The 23,293-nt window shown below is 53.4% G+C and overlaps 1 protein-coding gene across 1 annotated transcript; it reads right to left on the bottom strand.

Moving 5' to 3' along the window:
• Positions 1-5,145: 5,145 nt before the first annotated feature.
• LOC309597438 (bMERB domain-containing protein 1-like) lies at positions 5,146-22,841 on the bottom strand (the record flags this gene model as incomplete). Its single annotated transcript, XM_082326820.1, has 6 exons — positions 5,146-5,264; positions 5,920-5,993; positions 6,107-6,221; positions 10,536-10,609; positions 15,853-15,973; positions 22,766-22,841. 6 exons carry the CDS (start codon positions 22,839-22,841, stop codon positions 5,146-5,148), a joined length of 579 nt encoding a protein of 192 aa, XP_082182946.1.
• Positions 22,842-23,293: the final 452 nt, after the last annotated feature.

Raw genomic sequence — 23,293 nt, 5'->3', positions numbered from 1 at the left:
TCTCTTAGGCACTCTGCAAGGAGGCACAGGGACAATCATGTGCTAGCACTGACCGCTGTCTTCAGCAGTGACTTCAGAAGACATTGCTGGCTTGTTAACCCCATGATTAACACTTATCCAGGACTTGGCATGCCAAGCACCATCGGGTGCCAGATGGCAAAGAGATGGAAGTCATTACATCTAAATTAGCGCATTGTTTTTGTACATGCAGTTTCCAGCCACCTGATCCAAGAGAAGATGTGCGTGCCAGAGCTGCCCGGTCCCCTCTCAGCAGTCGCTGGCATAAAAGCACGTCGCATCTGTGAGTGATTGCAAGCTTCCCTGGTCCTACACAACTGATGAGACGCAGCGAAGCAGACTCTGTCTTGCCTCTCTGCTCCCACTCAGCCCATCTCCCACCTCCTTGTCTTCTCCAGCATGTCCACCATGAGGTGCTTCTCATATGTTCTTTAATCACCCATCCCGAGGACAGGAAACACCAAAACCTACGAGACCCTACAGTTTGCAGGCCTGCCAGTCCTGCGCCTCCTCCTGAGAGCACCTGGGGGTGCGATACAGGAGGGGGAGAGTTGGGGGGCCAAGAGAAGAGGTGGTGCATCCAGACCCCCTTCAGTGCTCCATTAAGCAAAGTGCCACATATAGAAGACATTTGATGTCCCACAGCCCCTCTATAAACACTACCATTGAGGCTTGGTGTGGGCAGGAGACTGTTATCAGTGAACAAATATATCAAAAGAGTTCAGGGCTCTCAGCATTAAAGGATATTAACCCAGGGAGGCAGTTTCTTGCCTTTCCAAAGATTTTTCAGTCTGGCCCGAAAGTGAAGTTTTAGGTCAAGAGCCAGAAATGGAAGGGTTGGATATCTTGCTGCAGCAGCAGGAGCTGCTCTGTAGTCCTGCAATACCAGGGAAATCCAAAGTCCAGCCTGACTTTTCAGGATCTTGTTTCTGTTCCACTGTGACACAGCCTGACACATCTCTCTGCAAAGGTCCCAGGTGGGGAAAATATCTACAAACCAAGCTTCCAACAGACATTTATTTGTTTGGGTTGAAATCAATGCACATGAAACAGTGTCGCTCCCGTGTGCTGCACACCTTTGCCATCAGTTAAAATACAGGCCAAATAGCATCGTATGACCAGGACAGCAGCCTGTCTCCTTCTCCATGACCAGCCACACAAACACAGCCAGCAAACACAGAACAAAACAGGCCAGGACCCTGCCCATCTCTCCGCGGCCATCGTCCCTGCCTGCCCAAGCACTGCTCAGCAGCTGAAGTCTGGGCCTAGGGGCCTTGTGGGGTGGAGGTAGGGATGAATTAGGGGAACAAGTTTTGAATCAAGGGCTCTTCCTTGCCTTTGGCTCACTCTTGGTCCAATCAAACAAGCTGGCTCAGTTATTCACCCTTCCCAAGAAGACCTTGGGAAGGCAAGAACAGTGAGGGGGGGCTTCTAGGTCTTGAGCCTTTGGTCTGTGTGGATCAAAACAAAAACACCAGTATTGCACCACATGTGTGACTGCAGAGTGACCAAGCAAAGCAGCCACTGGACAGTTTCTGGAAGAGCAAGGCGTGGCCCAGTCTGTCCCATCAGCTCCAGGATGGATGATACTGATGATGGCCTGTCACCCCTGCTTGGACAACAGCCCCAACTGTGTACTGCACCTCACTCCATTACACAGGGTTGGCAAAGCAGAGAGGAGCTCTCTGTGACTTAATTTGCCCCTGTGATCTACAGGGTGCTCCCTCCAGCTCACACTGAAGCCTCCCCCAAGCAAGGACAGCACCAAGAACTGGCAGGTGGTGTTTGTAGGATGCTGTAGGTCATTAACAATAAGCAGCACAAAAGGTAAGCAGGCTTCAGACTGAGACCATTGAAGTCAACACAGAGTTGACATGAACCAAAGCGGGGCCAATTTTGCTAGAGATGACCAGGTGCCCATTCGGGCCTTGCACCCTGGTCTGTAAGTGTGCAGAGGGACTGGTTTAGTTTGTGGACTTTTCTGGCTGCTGGTAAGATCCATATGAGGGAGATAGATATTGCTCAGGAAGGACAAGTGAGTGGAGACCCCCCTAGCAAAGGTTGGAGAACAGGTTCCCACACACTGGGTTTTCTGGCAGTGCTGATAAAGAAATGCAGGAGGAACTTGGACCTGCTTATGGCATTGCATTAGGAAGGATCCCACCTGCATTGTGTATTATAAGGATGAATGTGCTATCAGGTGCAATGGAAAGAGCCAGATGCCTTGTGACCATCTCACTGGCATGGGCATGCTGGACAGTGACCCAGGCAGGGACACCATCTCAAGACCCTACAGAAAGATGCAGCAGGACTGAGCCGGAGGAATCAGCATTTTGGCCAGGGGGCAAACAGAGCTCTTGAGCAGCCACCCAAATGGGAGGGCACCCCAGGACACCCAGTAAAGCCATAGCAGCCTACAGGGCAGAAGTGCAGGGCAGGAGATGTGAGAGGCCTTCACACCCAGTGAGAAAGACAGCCCCTGTCCTGCCGCGATGGGCATCAGCAGCTCTGGCTGTGCCACCTCGACACAGGTGGATGCTCAGAAGGAACAATGGGAACCGAGACACTGGGTAACCTCAGGGTGCTGTGAGTCTTTTGCACAGGACTTTATGTCCAGCTTATGGTGTCAAGCCCAGAGGCACTGGCTGGGGCACTGGAGGGCAGGACTGAATGCCGTCTTGGCAGTGAGAGTGTCTCTCACCTGCTGTCTCCATCTTCCCCTTCCACTTTTCCAGACTCCTGTTTGGTTTTCATTTCCTTCTGCATGTGGCCCTGTTCTTCTGAATTTTTCTCCTTTTCTCTTTGTTCTAATCTCCTCCTTTTTCTTGGAGCTGAAAGCTGAATCCAGTAATAGTGAGGTGGGGAAAGCAACTCATCTGCCCTTAGTTCAACACACCAGGTCTGTGCTTGGGTGATAACTTCACAAGAATTAGCCCTTCATTCAGCCGGCTCTGGGGACTGCCCTTCACGCTTTGCTCAGCTCTACCCAGAGCCATAGAGCACCTTGCAATAAAACCAATATGAACACAACGAAACCCAGACCAGAGACATTCCCCACCAAGAGTCCTCAGGAATCATCCCACAGAGACTCACAAGGTGGTACAAGGCTAAGGATGAGACATCATCTGTGGCCACAGCATGTCTTGGATCGTGGAGCACAATGTTCTCCAAACATTAGCTCCCAGTGCTTTTTTTTATTCCTCTGTCCAGGTGAAGGACTGCACCGGTGCTTTTTGTCATGGACTCGCTTGCCGCTGCTGCACACACCTCTTCCAAGCTGAGCTTGGGTGGAATTCGGAGTTTGTTGATGTCATGGAGGAGACAACCGTTGATGTGGCACCAAGGACACATGCCATCATTCAAGCTTGCACCAGCCTGCTTGGGAAGTCTCTTCGGTGGTGGTGCTGCAGTGGGAAGCATGAACAATGACGGGAAGTTGAAACTCTCGGAGTAGAGCAGATTGTGGACTCTGGCTGGAGACCTGGGAAGGAAAGGCAAGAGATAGGAAACCATGGGTTGCAACCATGGGATCCCCTTGGTGCCTCCCTTCTCCAATGGCTAGAGAGCCAACCTTGCTTTTAGAGTGCCTAATGCCAGTGAGACTAACTCTTGGGTGTCAGGCCACCTGCCACCATGGAAGTCTCCAGCAATATTAAGGATGAGGTGTATCCTCCCACAGAGACTACAACCCACTGGACCTCCATTACCATCATCTTCTTCTTACACAGTGCTTGTCACACATGCTGTCAGTCGGGACCTAGCACAGCTTTGGCCATGTTCATCAGCTACTGAGTGAAGCCCAGGCATGGAGGAAGGTGGGAGCTCAGTGGGTGGGTGGTTTCACCTCCTTGCAGCTGCCCTGTGATTAGCTATAAGGTCTGGACTCAGATTTGTGGTGCTGGAGCCCAGAATTTCACTTCAACTATATTAAAGCACATCCTTATAGACATAACTTCATTTCAGACATGAGTTTCTTCACGTGTGTCCTCACCACATTCTGGCAAGAGTGAGCTCAGCTCACCAGCTATCACCAGTTCAGCCTTTGCTCCATCCTACACCAAGCTATTTAGGCCTTGCTTGACTTGTCTGCACCCCACAGACATCAATTTTGGCAGCATGTACTGTGGAGAAGTGTCATGCATAGGCATAAGAGTTGGGAGGCAGCTTGGGCCAGGCAGAGCTGGTCTAGTGGGGATCCAGCCACACATCTCTGTGAGCCTGGTCACTTCAGCCTTCTCCTGGGATAAGGTGGGGAAGTCCACACTAGGTTGCCCTGGCAAGAAGCACCTCTCTATGGGTCTGCCACTCTTGAGACTTGAGACTTCTACAAAGTGACAATGTTTGGAATGGGTTTATGTCCTGAACCACTGGCAAATGGACAGGGATGTGTCTGGTTGCCCCTCGGCAGCCAGAGGACAGTCCTGCACAACTGACACAGCCCGGCCCTTAGTAAACTCTGTTTTAAAGAAAATGAGGCACATCACTTTACGGCTGGGCACCTGTGGCTGTCAGCAGATGCCAGTGATTTAACTGCAACCTGCTGAAAAGGAGCAGGCAGGAGGGTAAGCGAGAGGGCACATGAGGACCCTCAAGGACAGAAAGGCCTGATGGCTTCTTAGGTTTTCAGAGAAGATGCTACGAGAAGACAAAGGCATTGGCAGTGTAACTCCATGAGCACCAGGTGTGCACAGCAGTGGTACATCTGACCAACAGAGCTCTCCTGTACGTGCTTACAAGGAGACGCCTTGGTGCCTGGGGTACACTACCTGCAGTGTGCCTGGCCCCGCTCCTCCCTTCCCTCCACCTCTCTTCCCCCTCCACCCCGTCATCCTCCTCCCAGCCAGAAGCACTGCTGCTTCCCTTCCAGACCCTCTCTCAGGACTCGGTCGGGCTCCAGCACTTTTCCCCAATGGCAGCCCCCCGGAGCAGAGCTGCATCCTGGAGGTCCCTCACGCCCCACACCTGCAGCACCAGGAGCTGTGTGTTTCCCAGACATCAGCGTTCACCCACCCCACACAGGCACTTGGCTGTTTCAGCACGCCAAGAAAGCCCCTCTTGCCCGGCCCAGCTTCCCGGGACGTGTACGCTACCATGGTCATATCCTGTGCAGAGGAGCTGGGGGCTGGCCTACATGATGGAGCAGGTGAAGCCACAGCACTCCTTGAGCAGGGTGAGGCCCGTTTTGGTCATGTACGGTGCAGAGGTTTGCTGCCCCCTGGAAGTCATTTTCTTCTCTTTGACAGGAGCTACGGAAAGAGGAATCGGTGTCTGCCTGGTGACAAGAGCACAGGCCCATCACTTCTTCTCAGAGCTCCTTTCAGGGCTAAGATGCTGACCCTCTTCAGACCCACAGCTGGGCATGTGCTCCTGCATCCCGGAGGCACATCACCATGTGTGCTACAGGCACAGGCACAGGGACTCTGGGCTGGAAATGCCTCCCACCGCACTGGCGAGGTGTTCCTCCAGCAATAATGGAGGCACAGGGAGGAGGGTAGCCATCAGAGGCCATGAAGAAAGGAGGACTGGATGGATACTACAACTTGTGACCTTATCTAATGGTGTGATGAAGTGTAAGGAGCTGGTTGGAAAGGGTCAGACGAAGTACATCAGCCATAAAAGGACACCTACCCATCCCCATTTCTCATAGGACATGCTGGCTGGGAAATGCCAGGAGGGAAATGGAAGCATGACATCTGAACTGATTCGGGATGTTTCCACAATGTGATCTCAAGCACCAGCATCCCCCAGTTGCCATTTCCCCACATCCTCCTCCAGCAACAGATGGCCTCCAGGTAAGCTAGCCCATGCAGAGCAATGAAATCTTGGGGACAGAGTGCTTGGGAAAGGGGAGAAACTGCCAGGGTGGTTCAATGCAAGGAATAAAACTCATCAACCACCTACTTGCTTTCTGGAGGTAGCTTTTGGAGAGCTTACTTTGCAGGAACTCTGCCATTTCCTTGTCTTCTTCCCTTTCCCTGTGGCAAAGAGATTGGTTAGCACTCAGGAAAGGAGCAGCAAGGCATTCAGGACCATCTGCCAAAGCATGATACAGATCAGAGGACAGACTGCACAGATTGCACCCAGCTACCTGAGCCTCTCAAACTCCACATCGTCCACCAGGAAATCCCGGGTTTCCACCAGCTTGTGTATCTGCTGTACCAGCTCCTCTTCCCTCTGCTTCTCCTCGTTGGACTTCTCGTTCTCTGCAGCACAGGGAACACATTTAACACACCAACAGGGACCATCCTGCCCATGCCATGGCCAAGCTTGCTCTGCTTCTGCTTGACCCAGGAGCAGATGTGAGAGTAGGGGTAAAAGCCAACCCAAAGTAAGCACCTGGACCCCGATACTGGCTGCTAAATAAGCAACAACCTCATCCCAAACCACCCTGGCTGGTAGAACACAGGCCTAGTGTCATCAAACCTCGAATTTTTAGCTTCTCACTAAAATTTTCATGGGCCTGAGCACTGCAAGATGCAACTGTGAGCTTTGCAGAGCAGAGGAAGGGCCCCTCAACCAGGTGACCTCTCTGGTGGAAGATGACCATGGCTCACCTGGGTTCTTCATGCTGCACTGCTGAAGAGGCTGGGTACTAAGCTCAGAAATGTCAGACTTGGATGTCATCCTTCATCCAGGATGTGCTTAGCCCACATTTCCCATGCCAGCACACCCAACCAGTCTCAGCTCGGCCCTGAGCTGGGTAGGGGTCCAGAGACCTCTGAGCCAGGTCCTCCATGTGGCTGAGAAACCAGCCAGGGATTCAGGTGCATAGGGAATTATTAACAACACCCAGATGCCTTGGGAACACCTCACACCACCATTTATCCCATACGTAGAGAGACATGAAAACCAATATGATCCAGTGGTTTTGTAGCCTTATTCCCTTGCTGAACACGGTCCCTGGGATCTCATCCTCTACGTCTGACCTTTCAAACCACTGTCAGCCGCATTCCCACCCCAGCAACAAGGGTGACCACAAGCATCTCCCAGGCTATTTTGGTTGTCACCTGAACACTGAGACGGACCTACCTTGAGCATGGTGGGACCCACTTGTGCCGCATATCTTTGGGCAGTGAGTTAGTGAAGGCCTGAAAACTCTCACATCATTATGAAGTCATGTCCTATATAAATTGGTACATAATGCTAAGTGGGATACGTGAAGATGATAGAGATAGGCTAAGGAGTGTTAAATATAAATGGAGAGCTACCTCAGGTGGAAACTATGACTGTCTGTGCTGCTGCTATTTAATATCATTTCTGAATTCAGCAGCCAGCTCCAAAATCAATCCAGCACAGGATGGATCAATCTCCAGTCTTCCTTCAGCTAAATAAAAATGCAGCAAAATTCATAGTATGGAGCAAACCCTGTAGGCTGGATCTCAGCAGTTACCTAAACTATGTATTGATTCGTAGTTTAAAGTGTGCTATATATCGATCGGAGGTGCTGCTGCAGGGGGCTGAGTAGGAGAAACTTCTCATAATCATCATGTTAGAAACATCCCCAGAAAACAAAGGTTTCTCCTACAATTGTGGTCTTGTGCAGGGAGTGAGCTCAAGCTTCCTGGCAGAGAAAGCTGATCTGGGCTGAGGTCTGGGCCACAGCTGCTGGTCTTCGGTCACAACCACCCCATGCAACGCTACAGGCTGGGGGAGGAGTGGCTGGAGAGCTGCCTGGTAGAAAAGGACCTGGGTGTGTTGGTCAACAGCCGGCTGAACATGAGCCAGCAGTGTGCTCAGGTGGCCAAGAGGGCCAATGGCATCCTGGCCTGTATCAAGAACAGTGTGGCCAGCAGGACCAGGGAGGTGATGGTGCCCCTATACTCGGCACTGGTGAGGCCACACCTCGAGTACTGTGTTCAGTTTTGGGCCCCTCACCCCAAGAAGGACATCAAGGTGCTGGAGTGTGGCCAGAGCAGGGCAATGAAGCTGGTGAAGGGTCTGGAGCACAAGGCTTATGAGGAGCGGCTGAGGGAGCTGGGGTTGTTTAGCCTGGAGAAGAGGAGGCTGAGGGGAGACCTTATTGCTCTGTACAACTACCTGAAAGGAGGTTGTAGCGAGGTGGGGATCAGTCTCTTCTCCCTAGTAACGAGTGATAGAACGAGAGGAAATGGCCTCAAGCTGCGCCAGGGGAGGTTTAGGTTGGATATTAGGAAAAACTTCTTCACTGAGAGGGTGGTCAAGCATTGGAACAGGCTGCTCAGGGAAGTGGTTGAGTCTCCATCCCTGGAGGTATTTAAAGAACGGACAGATGTGGTGCTCAAAGAGATGGTATAGATGGACTTGGCAGTGATAGGTTAACGGCTGGACTCGATGATCTTATTAAGGGTCTTTTCCAACCTTGATGATTGTATGATTGTATGATTCTATGATTCTACCATGAAGAGTTAATGCAAAGTCCCCTGGCCGTGGGCACTCTCTGTGCAGCAGCTCCCACCTGCCTGGTGGGAATAGGAGCACTTTACAGTGTCATTTGGATGCCATACAAATGGGAAACATCAGGCTGTACACAAACATATCAGCTATTTGGAGTTAATTAACAATCTGCATTCCTGAGTTAGAGCATGTCAGAGTTAAGATACCCGCTGTATAAACACTGCACCTTTTTTTCCGACTTGATGATGTCAGAGTCCATCATGACCACAATATCTCCCTGAATTATTAAAGGCACCTTGGTCTGATGAGATTTCAAGCCACAGGTCTGGCTGAGCTGAGCAAGCACTGACGTGTTTGAATCTTTATCCGAACCAAAGTTCAATGCCCATTTTTATGAATGATCTGCTTCTATCATCTCACAAGACCAATGATTTGAAGGATTTCTCCAGCACAGTCTGATTTTAGCCAAGTTATAAAGAAGATAAAAAGAGCATCCCTGATGCAAGCAGCATTTCTGCTCTCAGTTGAATCTGGGAATGCTGAAAATGAATGCTAGAAATGAAAGACCAAAGCAGATGAAGGAAAGCCAGACCCATTTCTCAAGCTTCAGAAAAGGCTAAGTTTATCTCTAGTCCTGAGCCATCATTTAGGTCAAGCCTTGTTTTATAAACTAGGTGTTTGAATTAAAAGCCCACATGAGATTTGGGTCTACGTTTTGCAAGCAGCTCACATCGTTATGGCAGAACCCTCCCCTCCCCTGTCTGAAGCTCCTCTGGATGCAGCCAGGTTTTATTAAACTGATCAAGACCTGCATGTGAAGCAGCAGCTGGGCGCTAACTGCGTGCTGAAGATTCACAAGCACACACAGCACAGCGAAACTACGGCATTAGAAAGGGTCAAGGTTTCTTGCCACCCTTGGCTTTGACATAACCTTGGGCATAGAACCGAGGAGCTGAGCTGGCGCTCTGGGAAACAGATGTGCACAGCTGGTCCCTTGTCTGCATCCAGGCATCCCCCCACTACACGCTCATTGGTCTCGGTGAGGGCAGCATCTTCGAGAGATACTTGTGGTGGTCCAGATCTTAATGCTTGGATGGGTACAAACAAGCAGGGATATGTCTCCCACTTGGTTCTGAAAACACACAAAATCCTTATGGGGGCTGAATAAAGATGTCCTAGGAGGAGGCACAGCCCTATGAACAGTGATGGACACAGCTTGTGGGGAAGCCTTTCTTGCTTGTTCTCATTCAAACCCTGAGCTGTTCGGCGTGTGCTTTCATTTGAATGTTTTGGCTGAGGGGGATCTTTTAGTGAACCAAGGTTTGGCCTTTCCTGGGCTGTGAAGGGTCAAGGGTGGCTCTGGCTGCGACAGGGACATGGAGGGTCACTGGTCATGGTAAGGGGGGGACAAAAGCAGCGTTTCCTTCCAGCTGAAGTTTTCACATATGTTGCCCTGGACTGTTTGCTGCTTTTCAACATCCTGAACGATGAATTCACCTAAATCAAGGACATCACTGACCCCCTTTGGCATGACATCCCCTAGCACCCATCCTGCCCTGGCTGCAACCAGGAATCCTTCCCTGGCAGCTGCTGCCATCTGCCCCATCACTGACACACATTTCTGACATGGCCACAGCAAGAATTCATTGTTTTTCACGTACTTGAGGCCTTTGAAGGCATCTCCCCTCCTGCTACCTCCAAAGGGGCCCCTTCACGGTGTGGTCTGACAACGTCCCCTGCTTGTCCTCTCAATTCATTTGGGGATCCTCCTCAGCGTACGTGGCAGGTCCCACTGTGTCAGCATTCATCATTGCCACCTCACTCAGCTCCTGTCCTCCTCCTGTACCAGACCCATGCTCTTCCTCAAAGGACTCATGGTTTTTTTTTTCCTTTTCTGTTTCCTCTGCCCTTCAGCCTGGGCCTGGACAAGGACTCCCTGCAGTACTGCAAGCAGCAAAGCTCTCAAGAAAGATCTCAGGTCAGACCCAAGGAGCCATATTTCTTGATGCTCATGCACTGCAGCAGCAGTGTCTCTGGGAGCATCCTGGGGTGGGAGCTGTTCAAGAGCTTCTTGTATTTCATGGAAACCTTTCTGCTGATTGCAGCGGCAGGGTGCAGCTCTCTGAAGCTTTACAAAGCCTTACCTGGAAGGGCTATGAGTTTTTGAAGCTCCTTTTTCAGCCGGCTGATTTCTTTACAAAGCTGAATGTCATCCATCCTGCAGAGACACAAATGAAACCACTGTGGGAAAGACTGGGAGAGGAAAGGTTCACAACCTCCAGAGCAACACCCAACCAACACTGGAAGGCAATGCACTCAGTGCCCGTGGCGGGGAGCACAGATTTACCTGCCTTCCCCCAGGAAACAGCAGCCCACTTCATCTCAGAGCTTTTGTTGGAGCTACATGGGTTGTGTCACTGGTTGTTGGCAAAGAAAAAAGCTTCATCACTCTAATGACAATGAAGCCTTATTAAAACCTGGCACATCCACCATGCAATAGCAGCTGTGTTTCTCCTTCTCCCAAAAAATAATCCCCAAACAGCACAATCCAAAAAAATGGAGGCTGCTGCCACATAAAAAGATCTGACTTTTTTTGTACTGCCTTTCTGCAGAATTAAAAAAAGGTAGAAAAATGAAACACAACAGAGAGGGGAAATGTGCAAACTTCGCAGGTGTCCGCTGAGAAACAAGGTCATTTCAACAGGAGAAAAGGAGCCTGCCGAAGCCACGGGCAATGAAATCATCTCTGGCTCAAACCAGACGACAGCAGCAAGATACAGATCAGGATGGGCTCAACTCAAATGTCAGCGCCAGCTGCTGATGGAGCGAACGGGGGATGCGTGGCCCTGTCCGTGCTGGAGGCACTTTGATGATGTCTCGGAAGCACCACAGACAGTCAGTCCCCTCCATGGGTGTACCAGCTCAAGTGCTGCTCACTGCTCACTAGGGCTGGCAGAGAAGACTTAACCCAATTTATTTATTAATTTATTTTTAAAAAATCACGTGCCTATGCCCTCGCTAAAGCCCTGCTTGCACAAGTCCAAGGAACAATGATGTCTGGCCATGATGAGCATTAGTGCTTCAGTTTGAAGAGCTTTATGCACTCACCTGTGGTGAGGGAAACCCCAGTGCTCATGGCTGACACCTCTCTCCACAACAAATCAAGCCATCCTTGAGGATCTCCCCTGGGTAGGTGACACCACAGAAGATGAGACAAGTCACAACTTCAATAACCCCCAGAGCTGCCTCTGGTCTGCCTGCCGTGCTCCACACCTCCTGACCTCTCTCATGCCAGCAGCCTCTGGCTTTAGAGACTTTCTTGCTTTGCCTTTTAGGGTCCTTTCCTCAAAGTCCTCCTACTTTCTGCCAGCAACTCATACACACAGTGAGCAGTGACCCAAGGGCTGCCCAGTGCCGTCTGCCCTTCCAGCAGTCTCCAAGGTTGCATCAGCCTAGGGCCAGCCACATCTCCAACCAAAGCATGATGAGACCAACCCATCTGACACTTTTGCTCCTGCTCTGAGCCCTCCCTGGGCTCCTCACACATTATCCCTCACTGAGAAGATTAGGAAAAGCCAATGTTCTGATGTGGCATCCTGAGCCTCAGCACAGTCCAGCCAGCCAGCAGCCAGTGAAGGGATTTTGGCTGCTGGCTCATTTGAAAAGAGTTTTTTAAAGCCCGCACACCCTGTGGCAAGGTGCTGAATCTCCTGATCAGGGTTGGACTGCTGAGCTGGGATTTGGAATTCTTCCCTTCTTTCTCCAGGCTTACCTTGGCGTGGCTGAGCCGCTCTGGCCAGGCCATCCGGCATCTCCCCACCTCTTTTTACCTGCCTGAAGCTAAAAGAAAGTGTCTCCATCCAAAATCCAGCTCCAGATTTTCCAGGTGTAACAGGCTCCCACACCCCCAGGACCAGAAATTGCTCAGTTGGTGCATCCATGAAGCAACTCCTTCACACATCAGTCCTCATGCTCTCAGTACACATCTTCCAGGAGGTTGGAGCCAGCAAAGGCACCAGAAGCCCCATGGCAGAGGGTCTGGGGTCAGGCAGCACATTCAAATGGTGCTGAGCAGCTCCACCAGCAGAAGAGGAGGTTCCAGTCATCACTTTGAGGTAGATGTGGACACTCTGACCAGAAGCATTTCCTTATGACATTGCAGCTAATCCACTGATATCTCAGGAACACCTGTATCTAAGGGCTCCCTAGACCTCAGAGACTTGTGACTGCAGCCCTGGATGTTTTAGAGAACAGCCGCGGGCACTGAACCATGAGCATTCTGTGCTGAGAAAATATCTGGTGGCACAAACCTCTCAGCTGGAGACCAGACGTGTCCATACAGGATTTGCCCTTGCACTACCCTGTGCACAGTGCCTTGCCTGTATGGGATGGGATGGGAAGCATTTGCCCCCATTAAACATCATATTCAGTGACCAGTTTCATGAAGAAGCTGGTAAGCACCAACACCACAGGGCACAGTGGCCGGCCCATCTGGACTGAGCCTCCAAGAGAAGCAGCATATCCAAATGTTGACTACAAGGAATCAGCCAATGCATTTTCCACACAGACAGAGGCACCATACATCCTCCTAAGCCCTACCAAGCACCCCAGCATCTTAGCACAAGCTTCCCAAGGTCGTCCAAGTCTTTGATGCAGAAGGACTCCTTGGATGCTTTGCAGGGAACATGGGAAATCATCCAACCTGGAAGAGCACAGCTGAGATTTCTAGCAAGCTCCATGGCTGTGAGTGACGAGAAACCCTAATACATAGTCTGTGTCTACAGACAATACATGATTGACTCATGAGCTGGTGCCACCTTGAGCAGATGTGCCTTTGGTTCCCTTTGAAGTGTGCGTTACTAAAAGCCCTGTCTGCATCTTCAGTAATCCTGCTGGCCCTTCCACTGAGTCATGCTGTCCACCCCTTCTGGGATGAGTCACATTTGCTGAAGCTACTGGAAGATGCAGCTTTGTCAGCTGAGCCAAGGACACCAGGAATATTAATTAGGGAAGGCAAAATAAACAGAGCAACGAAGAGGGACCCTGTGAGATATTGCTGTAGGAGAAGAACATCCCAGGCAGAGGAGAAGACCTCCTCTTGGCTCTGTCAGATTTTTGCTCTGGCAGTGTCTTCATTTGTTTGCATACCGCACCGAGCGCGTCCACCGACGCCAATGTCTGGGAGCTGCACGTGGAGAACAGGGAGGTCTGTTTGTCCTTTTATTGCCTGTCCTACGGGGGCTGAGCCCTGAGCTTGTACACAGCACACCAGCGGGGGGGTCTGCATGGGACACAGGGGCAACAGGCTGATTGCTAGTGATACACTTATTAAAATTAAAATAAACAGTCAAATGATAACTGAAATATTATTAAAATTAAATTGGAATTTAATTCTGTAAAAAGTGATAATGAGAATAATAAATGGGCAATAATAAAAATTCTCATTTCAATAAAACTTGGGAGAGATTGAAAAGACAAGCACCCAGAAGGCTCCTGCTGGAGCTGAGATGATTTCTACCACTGGTGATAAAGCTTATTGCAGCATCAGCCGTAGCCGTGCTACCCCTGGCTGGCCCCGGGAGCAGATCAGAGCACTGAGCCGGTGAGGTGCAGAGCTGAATCTCCCACAGGAATTTCAGACCTTTCTTTCTTTTTGCCCTATAAAAGGAGAAATATTGGGAGCGTCATCGTTTTCCACAGCACAGACACCTCCAAAATGTTGGAACGTTTTAGTCTGACATTTCCAACAAGAAGAAAACACTGATCGCTGTCGCCTGACCAGACAGGTCACCCTTCTGTTTGGCAGCACGTCACTGGAGATGTCCATCACCCTGAGCCCCACAGTCCAATCGATCCTAAATATTACATTGTTTTTACCCATTGGGAAAAAAGCCCCTTTCCACCCCAGGTCCCCAACTTTTTTAACCCTGTCCTGCCAAACCCAGGTCTGGGGATCCCTCTTCTCCAGCAGCGATGCTCAGGGAAGCCCTCAGCTTTCCCTGCCTTGCAGAGCCGTGCTCCTCCCTGCTGCTGTGCTCTGCAGAGCCGATGCTCAAGTTCCCCACAGCACCTCCAAACCAGACACCTAATCCTGGCGTTTCCAACTTCCAGGTGATTGCTTTCGCATCCATACCCACCCCAGTACGTGGCTGCTGTAGGTGAGTTCCTTTTGTTTTCCAGGTGTGAGCCAAGGAAGAAAACAAACAAAGGGATAAGAAAAAGCAAGAGATGTGAGTTTTGACAGCACCTATGAGATTTAGGTACCGGTTGCCATGGAAAGCATTTAAGAACTACATTCTTTATGACTTCCAAAAATCCTTTTCAACAATATATTCAGGGGGAACCATGCCTCAAAGAGGTCATCACCCCAAATCTAAGCCTCTAAACCACAGTCCAGCTCACCGCTCCCCCAGACAGCGGATTTACACAAGCATCTCCAGGCTTTGGTGATCCCTGTAGCGCAGGTACCAGTGGGGACCCAGACACACTAAAAAAGCAGCATATCAAATGCTGCAGCCCAGTAAATATGATTTTTGCCATTAGCAGTAAAAGATCCCAGGCTTTGTGTTGACCTGACAGCATGGGATCCCAGGACTGGGCTGACTACAGCAATTTAGGGGTATTAAAAAGCTTAATCAACCCAGGCTATGAATGCTAGTTCATCCTTTTCCTCCCAGATATACCCAGGGAAAATGTTCTTTATCACCTTGAGTGCTGGCTAGTACCACTGCAACACAGTGACTATTTGATTGCCTTAAATGTGAAAGGCCTCCGGATTTTTACTCAAAAACTGCTTTGATTATTGAAATGGACCCTGGAGAAGATCTTTCGCTCTGCATCTGGCTGCAAAGGCTGTGCTGGGAGGGGAGAGCAGGGTGCAGTGGGGAGACGGGCATTGGGCACCGATGCTGGGCCAGCCCTGATGTGTCCTGGTGTCCCCCAGCAGCCAGGGGATGGGTGAGCGAAGGAGGAGCTGGGAGGACGTGTAATACTGCAACGTGGAGAGAGCAAACTGTGGTCGTGTGATCGACAGCCAGAGACCTGCGTGCTGGGGCAAAGCACTATCTCCAGAGAGCCACCAAACCTCAGGTCCCTTCCCAAGGGCAGCCCAAGAGCCGTGCGCTGAGGAAGAGTAAAGAGTATGGACCCGCTGGAAAGACGGGGTGCTTGTGGCTGAATATGGAAACATTTTAGTGTAGTTAAACCCATGCCATAAGCTCTGTTTGCATAGCTCAGGTCATCCCAGCATCAGTAGCAGCTTCGTAACAGGGACCCGTTCAAGCCCCTTCCGAGAGCAAGGCCAGAGCAGTGGGAGAGGCTGCGCTTCCAGGTGAAAAACGAGGTGGAAAGTGGCCACAGCTCTGCTCATCCCCAGGGAAGATCCGTGTTTGATCGGGCAGGCAGAAAGCGCTGGGGTGACCCTGGGAAGCGGGGACAGCATGGGAGGAGGCAGGTACTCACATGTACCGCAGCTCTGACTCCCTCCTCACCAGGATCTCCCTGATCCTCTCGATCTTGAAGAGCTCCCCTTCAATGTCATCAATGGTGGTGGTCGAGTCGGCCATGGAAACAATCTCGTCCTCTGCAAACGAAACGGGAGCCACGTTAGCCAGCAGATGTTAAACACGTGCTGAGGACAACAGGGACCATGGGGCTGTCACGGGGGCCCCCCCGCAAACACCAGACCAGCAAAACCACTAAGCATGTGCAGTTTTAAACTCGTTTTCGGGCTTCTTGCTATGCTGCTGGGTGCTGCAAGAAGAGACAGCCCAACAGGCACATGGAAAGTCACCAACATATGCAAGGGCAGTGAGCTGCCGACGACTGTGCTTTGCCTTTATTTTTGCTTTGTGTGAGGCTGGGCACTGGAACGGGTCTGCTCATTGCTGCGTGAGCATCAAAGCCGGTTCGGCTTGCTGAGCACAGCTCCAAACCCGCATGCAATATGCATGAAGTGTCTGCGTGAAAGAAGCCCTCGGAGGCCAGCAGGCCACCTCATCTGAGCTTGCAGCTCCCCGAGCCTTAGAAACAAGCATCATTTCACCTGCTTGTGCTGGCTTTGCAGCACACCCTGCTCACACCAATGTTGTGGCAGGCTCTGCACTGCTGAGAAAGCCCCAAATTTCCAGGGGTCTTCCCCTTTGCTGAACAGCAGGAGGCCAAGGGACCTAAAAACTGCTGGAGGGAAGGACAGGAATCTCTCTCTCTTTTTCCAGAACCACATAAGCTTCAGGCGTCTCCAGCATATGGACAGACACCCAGAGACATAAGCCTATCCTCCAGTATGTGCCAGGACCAAACGCTGGGCCCATATAGCACGGAGGGGCCTCCTAAGGAGTTGTGGAGGTGAAGCTCCCATAGCTGGTCCCTTTCCATCACAGGCTGGATGAAGATCCCCTCATCCTTCCCAGCTCACCAGGGAAAAAGCCCCCATGGTACCCAGCAGGCCAGTTTGGCTTCCTCATCCTCTGGAGTGCTGAGCATCACCTCTATAACCCATTTGGGGACACTGAGGCAGGGAAAGGGGATGTCATTTGCTCAGGGCAAGAGGCAAGACCAGCACAGCAAAATGCGGGAAAAAGGAGCTGTAATTTACATTTTAGAAGAGTGCAGTGGCAATCCTGGGGACGGACAGGACAAGAGCCCAGCAACCTCGATCCATTGCTCTGACCACCAGCTCTGCCCCACGCCGCTTCGCACACAGATGTCCCTCTGACGTCCCCCTGGCTTACACCAGACTGTAGCACTCATTTCCACAAGGATGCCGTGCTGATTCACACAGTGCCGGCGAGCCCGCGCATCCCACAGCGGCTCCCAGCCCGTTTTATGGGGATAGCTGCTGTTTGGCTCCCACCCCAGCTCCCACGCCCCAGCCTGGTCTGGCTCGCAGAGACACATCCCTGAGTTAGCAGTGACCTGCAGCAGCACATTTATCACACGCGGGCTAATCTGGCTCTCCTGCGCTGTGCACACAGCCCAGGCTGGGGAGGGGGGGCTCAGCAGCTACAGCAAAGCCAGGCTATGAGAAAACATTAAAAATCACAAACATCAGGGGTAAATTTTGCTTCCTTTGAATCTTCACAGGACACATCTTCTCTCCAAGACTTTGCCTTCCTGCAGCCCCGGGACTTTCCCTGTGTAGGGAGAAAGGAGAGCACAGCCAAGGAGCACCCGCTCTGGAAGCAGGATTTTCTGAGCAGCCGAGGTCTGGGAACGGGAGGTGTCAGAAATGGAGCGTGTGGCTTGGGGATCCCAAACAGCACCCAGGCCAGTGCTGAGCGTTACAGGTCAGGAAGGCATTAAGGCACAAGACAAACCACTCTGCATTCACTGGTCCTCTACCCATCACGTAAAACTGCTTGAGAAGTCATTCTCAGAGTGAGGCATGATTCCGAGGCTGCTGGCAGAGAAGGTTTAGTAGTGGAAATACGAGTGGTTTGGGTTAGTGTGACTCGTTTGAAGAATAGTTTTCACTGCTTCTGGCTCAGAAACTCATGAGGACTATTTGGAGATTATCTCTCTCTTCCCCTAGCTACAAAGACCACATTCAGCCAATGCCAGCCTGCCGAATCCTCGACCATTCCCTATTCTAAGCTATTAGGATGCTCTCAGGAACCTGTGCCTGTTCAGGACAGACCAACAAATACAGGGGCTGGACGAGGCGTGGGGCTGGATGCGCTGCCCTCCATCAGCGCTTGCTCAGTGCCTCTGCTGCAAATGTGCACAGAGCCCCTCCCTGAGCCCTGTTTCTAGGGGCCTGAAGGGGGTTGCTAGGGGACTGGACTGTGGTTGCTACAGGACCAGGATGCGGTTGCTAGGGGACCGCACTGCGGTTGCTAGGGGACCGCGATGCTGTGGTCCCTCATCTCAAGCATCCTGCTTCTCTGCCACCCCAGAGATCCTCTTGCCTGGGATATTTTGCTGCATCCACCCCAGCGCTGCCAAGCAGCTGGGGCCACGCACCGGGGACCGGCAGGATCCCCCTGCAGCTGACAGCGGGCACACAGGTAATGACACATGTGAAGGTACAGCCGGCGTGTGCTTGTAGGCAGCCACTCCCTGGGGTTCGGCTGTACTTCAGTGCAGCTCTAGACCTGTCAGGAAAAAGCTGCATTACTCTAAGTGTCGCTTCTGTGACCAGACTAAAATGACAAGGCTGATTATTTTACAGATGCTCCAGTAAACAAAGATACGAGATTACTGCAGCTTTCATTAGCCAAGGACAAATCTAATCACTCCCAGGAGCACAGGGGGGGGCCTGGGGGAGGGGGACTGCCACTCCTGGCCTGGGCGAATAACCCAGAATGTCTTTGATCACTGGTGGCAGAACTATTTGGCTGAGGTTATCAGCCAGCTGTTTCCCAGTGAGTGAGCACAAGGGCTTGAAACAGATGTCAACATTGCTTCTTCTCCCTTCCCGTCCCAGAACCTCATTAGCAGAAGCCATCCTGGACGGGAGAGGTGAAGCCTCGCCTGTGTACATGAAGGGAGGAGGTGGCAATGCTGGGTTGCTCTCTCCTGCCTGCAGCAGGAGGCTGGGATGCGATTTCAGCCTAATAGGCAGCTGCCCACAAGAGTGAGAAACCTCCTGGCTCAACTGTGGGTGGGTTCCCATCAGAGATGGGGAATACAGCATGGCTGGGACAACCCTGCTCAGAAGGAGCTGCCCTCACGCACCCCTGCTCCCTGGTCACCTTCTGTAGGACACCTCCCAGCAGCCTCCCACTGCAGGTCAGGAGCATCCTGTGAAATGGGCACAGCGGACAGAACTACACCACGCAGCAGCGCAATGGTTGCAGGACTCGAGCTGGAAGCTCCTCAGCCCTTGGCTGTGCCTTCAGGGTGGTGTGGTCAGGGTCATGGCACTCTGCGTCCCTCAGGCAAGACATGTCTTCAGGCATGCCGGGGCACTGCTCACCAAAGCAGTATGTCCTGGACAAGAAGCTCTAAGAGGACATTCATGTGCCCGGAGCTGCTTAATTCAGGGCAGAAGCAGAGGAAGGGCAGTCCCGGGCGAGTGCTCCTGCAAAGCAAAGCCCATGAACCCTGGGAGAGAGCACCTGGGCAAGGGGACACAGAGCTACGCCTCTGCACCAAAACCATCTGCTAAACCTCAGAAGAAACCAGGGAATCCATACAGGTGACTAACGTGCAGCTGATGGGATGGTAAGATGAACTTGCTGACAGAGACTCCTTCGATCTGCCAGCATCTGCTCAGGACTAAGAACTGCACATCTGAGTGAGGGCAGGGGCTGGAGCACGGGTGGATGAGGGGAGGCTGAGAGAAGCAGGTGTGTTCAGCCCAAAGAAGAGAAGGTGAAGGGGGATCTCATGGCTGTACTCACCTGCCTCATGGGATGATGCACAGAAGACGGAGCCAGACTCCTTTCAGAGGTGCATAAAGATCGAACAAGAGGTGATGGACACAACTGAAACATGGGAAATCCTGGTGAGATATTAGGAAAATGTTTTTCCTCAGGTTGTTCAGACATAGGAACAGGGAGCAGAGGGGTTGGGGGATCTCCATCCTTGGTCCAAAATACCTCCTGGACAAGGCTGTGAGCAACCTGATTTAACTACTAAGCCTGCTTCGAGCAGGGGGTTGGACTCGATATCTCCAGACGTCCTTCTCAATACAAATACCTCTCATGTAATGAGATCGGTCTGTGAAGAGCGATTGGGATGCGCATGGATCTTCCCTGCTAGCTCAGGAGATGCTTTCTCCAGACAGATACGGGGTGATGCTGGGCTCCCGAACCCCAGCAGCTACACGCAAGGGCCAGATCACAGCTTTCCTGAGAGGGTGGTGAGACCCAAGGGCACCGTGCACCCATGAACCTGTGCGATGGCAGCGACACCATGCAGCATCACAAATGGCAGGGACAGACACTTGGAGCCCACGAGGGATTAAAACTCGGCACATCCCGCAAGCAGACATCTGGGCAAGAGATCTCACTGGAGATGGTTTTGCCAAAGCGAAGAATGGGTTTCTTCCACCCCATCTAAGTGCCTGGCACCACCAAGGGCCTAAGGCGGGAGGTTTATTGAAGCTGTGATCAAGCTCACAGTCCTGGGTCTCCCTTCGGGGATGGAGTGGGATGACGCCCACGTGCGGCCACGCTGCCCGGGGGTCCCTTCGCTGCCACAGCTGCGCACACGACAGCGGAGCCAGAGATCAACCCTGCGCTGCCCGAGCGAAAGGACCCCCAACTGGCACCGTCTCAACCCAGCAAAGCAAGGAAGGGGAGAAAGCTTCAATTTAAACTTGGAGATGCTCTAATCATCACACATGGCCCAGGGGAAGCAAGTATCGTTAATGAGGAGTATAATAGCCAGAGACTTCCACTCCGTATGGCTTTGGTGAAAACATTTAGACAGCCAGCAGCAAGCCTGAGATGAGTCACAGCAGCAACCAGTGCAGGGTTGAGTTTCAAGTGATTTACTTCATGATTAAAGTTGGGCGATTGATTGACAGCCCCCTGGGGAGGGGGTCAGAGCTTTTTACTTGGGCTCCATCCCAAGAGGCCTTTAACTCAGCCGTGTGCTTTTCTTTGCCATGGAAAGCAGCATGGGCAGGGGGCATTCAGCCTGTCAAAATCAGCCCTTGCTCCACAAGCTGGATAACGAGAGCGATGGTAGCCCGCTGCCCGGCTCTGGGGCAGCCTTGTCAGAGGCGATGAGGTCCCCGCCACCCGCACTGCCTGGCAGGAGGGACGCGAGCCTCCAGGACCGCCAGTGCAGGGCTGAGCACGCTGGGCCCAGAGGAGAGCATCGTACTCAGATGGGTATCACACCTACAGGCAGCCTGCAAACCACGGCACCGTATCCCTGCCACTGCCCCAGCTGCCCCCTCTGGCAAACCAGGGGGAAACGTGCTGCCTTGGCCCCTTGCAGCCGGGGGGGATCTCTCTGGCTGTGTTTTTGCAGCCCTTGGCACAGTCAGCACCACTGGGACCATGTTAGACAACCATAAAGAAGACCAGAGTTCATGGGTAAGGTCCCCCAGGGTGACTTACGGGGGTGCCACTGGGGTGTAGCCCCTCTGCAACACCCCGCTGCTGGGTGCGCACTCCCCTGGTCACCTCCTGAGCACAAGCGGGGCAAGAGGCTGCCTGTGCTCGGCGCTTCACGGGGTCGGCCTGAGATTTCTTGGGATGGTAGCAAACAGCAGAGCAGCATTCAGAAACCAGACATGGACCATTGCCACATTCGTGCCCAGCCTGGGGGTCCCCCAGGAGCTGGGAGTTTACAGAACTGCATTGAACCAGCAAACATCGCAGCCACCACAACCCGGCTCGCAAGCACCCAAGGGGGGATGCCCAGGCCATATCCAGTACCCTGAGTCCAGCAAGTGTTTGACTCTTCCCTGGACCACCCTGGTGTCACCCGGCTGCTGGGAGCAGGGGATCCCAGTGATGGAAGTGCTCCGCCCCCCACCAAGGGCAGGGTCTCCACATAGATGCTCTTCCCAGGCAGGGAACATATTGCCATGCCGAAAGGCGTAAAGGAGAAGGACTAAAACTTCAGGCAGCTCAGCAAGGAGCTGAGCAGCTTCCCGGGCAGCATCCCCCACAGCAGTGCCAAGCAGGATGCTGGAGTTCGCTCCATCCCTCCTTCCCTGCCTTCCCAGCTGCCTGTCCCTATCCCGCTGGGTGCGAGGGGCTGAGGGGGAGCAGAAAGTGATGGGGAAGGGGAGAGGCTGGGGGGTGTCACGGCAGAGGGGCTGCAGGGGCTTCCCCTCCCCGGGACGTTGCCCACAGCCCAGCACTGGGCCCCTTCCTCCCACCCCACAGCTGGGGACTCTGCCCTGGACAATGGTCCGTGTCCCCCCCCCCCGTCTGCCCACCCTGTTTCGTACTGGAGGAACTGGTCAGAGAGGGGAAAAGGCAGCGAAGGACAGGGTGGGCACCCCGGTCACAGCCGTGCCCACAGCCGGGCGTGACAGCACAGCGGCTCCGTGCCTCTCCGGGCAGCATCAGCCGCAGGCGGGCTGCATCCCTCCTTCCACCGCTTCCTCCCCTCCAGCCATCCCTCCTCCCCTCCAGTCCCTTCTCCGTCCTTGCTCTCCTCCATCCAGCCCTTCCCTCCTTCCATTCACTCCTCTCCCCCATCCAGCCCTTCCCTCCCTCCCTTATTCCGTTCTTGCCCTCCTCCGTCCCCCCCATCCCTGCCCCGCTCCCCATGCCCGCGGCGCGGGGGCTCCGGCGGTACCGGTACCGGGAGCACCCGCGGGGCTCCCTTTGGTGGATGCAGCCACCGGTTCCCCGCCGGCTCCCGGGGCTCGGGTGCCGGGGGAGTCCCGGAGCCGCCGGGGGAGCGGGGGGGGAAGTTTGTGTCCGGCAGCAGCCCTGCCCGTCCCGCTCCCGCCGCTCACCTGGCCCCGCGCCGGCGGGCGGCCACCGGGTGGACTCCAGCGATCCGTACCGGGGGGGGCTCCGGCTGCCCTCCATGCCGCAGCCCTGCCCGCTCCGCTCCTCCGCTCCGCCGGGGCGGGCGGGGGCTCCCGCGGCTCCGCTCCCGCGGCTCCGCTCCCGCCGCCCCGCGCCCTCTGCCGGCCGCGCCCCCGCGCCGCGCCCCGCTCCCCCCGGCCTCCCCCGGGATCGGGCCCCGGCGGCACGGCCCCCCTTTAGCCCAGACCGGCTGCTCCGCAGCTCCGCACCCCGCAAGTCTCCCGAAACCCGCAGCGATAAAAGCAAAAAAAGTAAAAGCACCAGATGGGGGGGGGGGGGGGGGGGGGGGCGCTGGCCGGGGGTGTGCGCGGGGGGCACCCGCGTCGCTCCTGTGGGAAACGGCAAGCAGGGTTTGCAGAGCCTGTGTGGGACGTGGGGCCTGCCGCGGGGTGAGGCACGGCGTTGAACAGCCCCCCCAAAGACATCGCCGGGAGGTAAGCAAGGGCAGCCGC

Source organism: Platalea leucorodia (genome assembly GCF_965183815.1).
Source record: "Platalea leucorodia genome assembly, chromosome: 14".
In the NCBI taxonomy this organism is placed as follows: domain Eukaryota; kingdom Metazoa; phylum Chordata; class Aves; order Pelecaniformes; family Threskiornithidae; genus Platalea; species Platalea leucorodia.
Note: the sequence above shows the minus strand (reverse complement) of the source record. Positions and strands in the feature narration are given on the sequence as shown.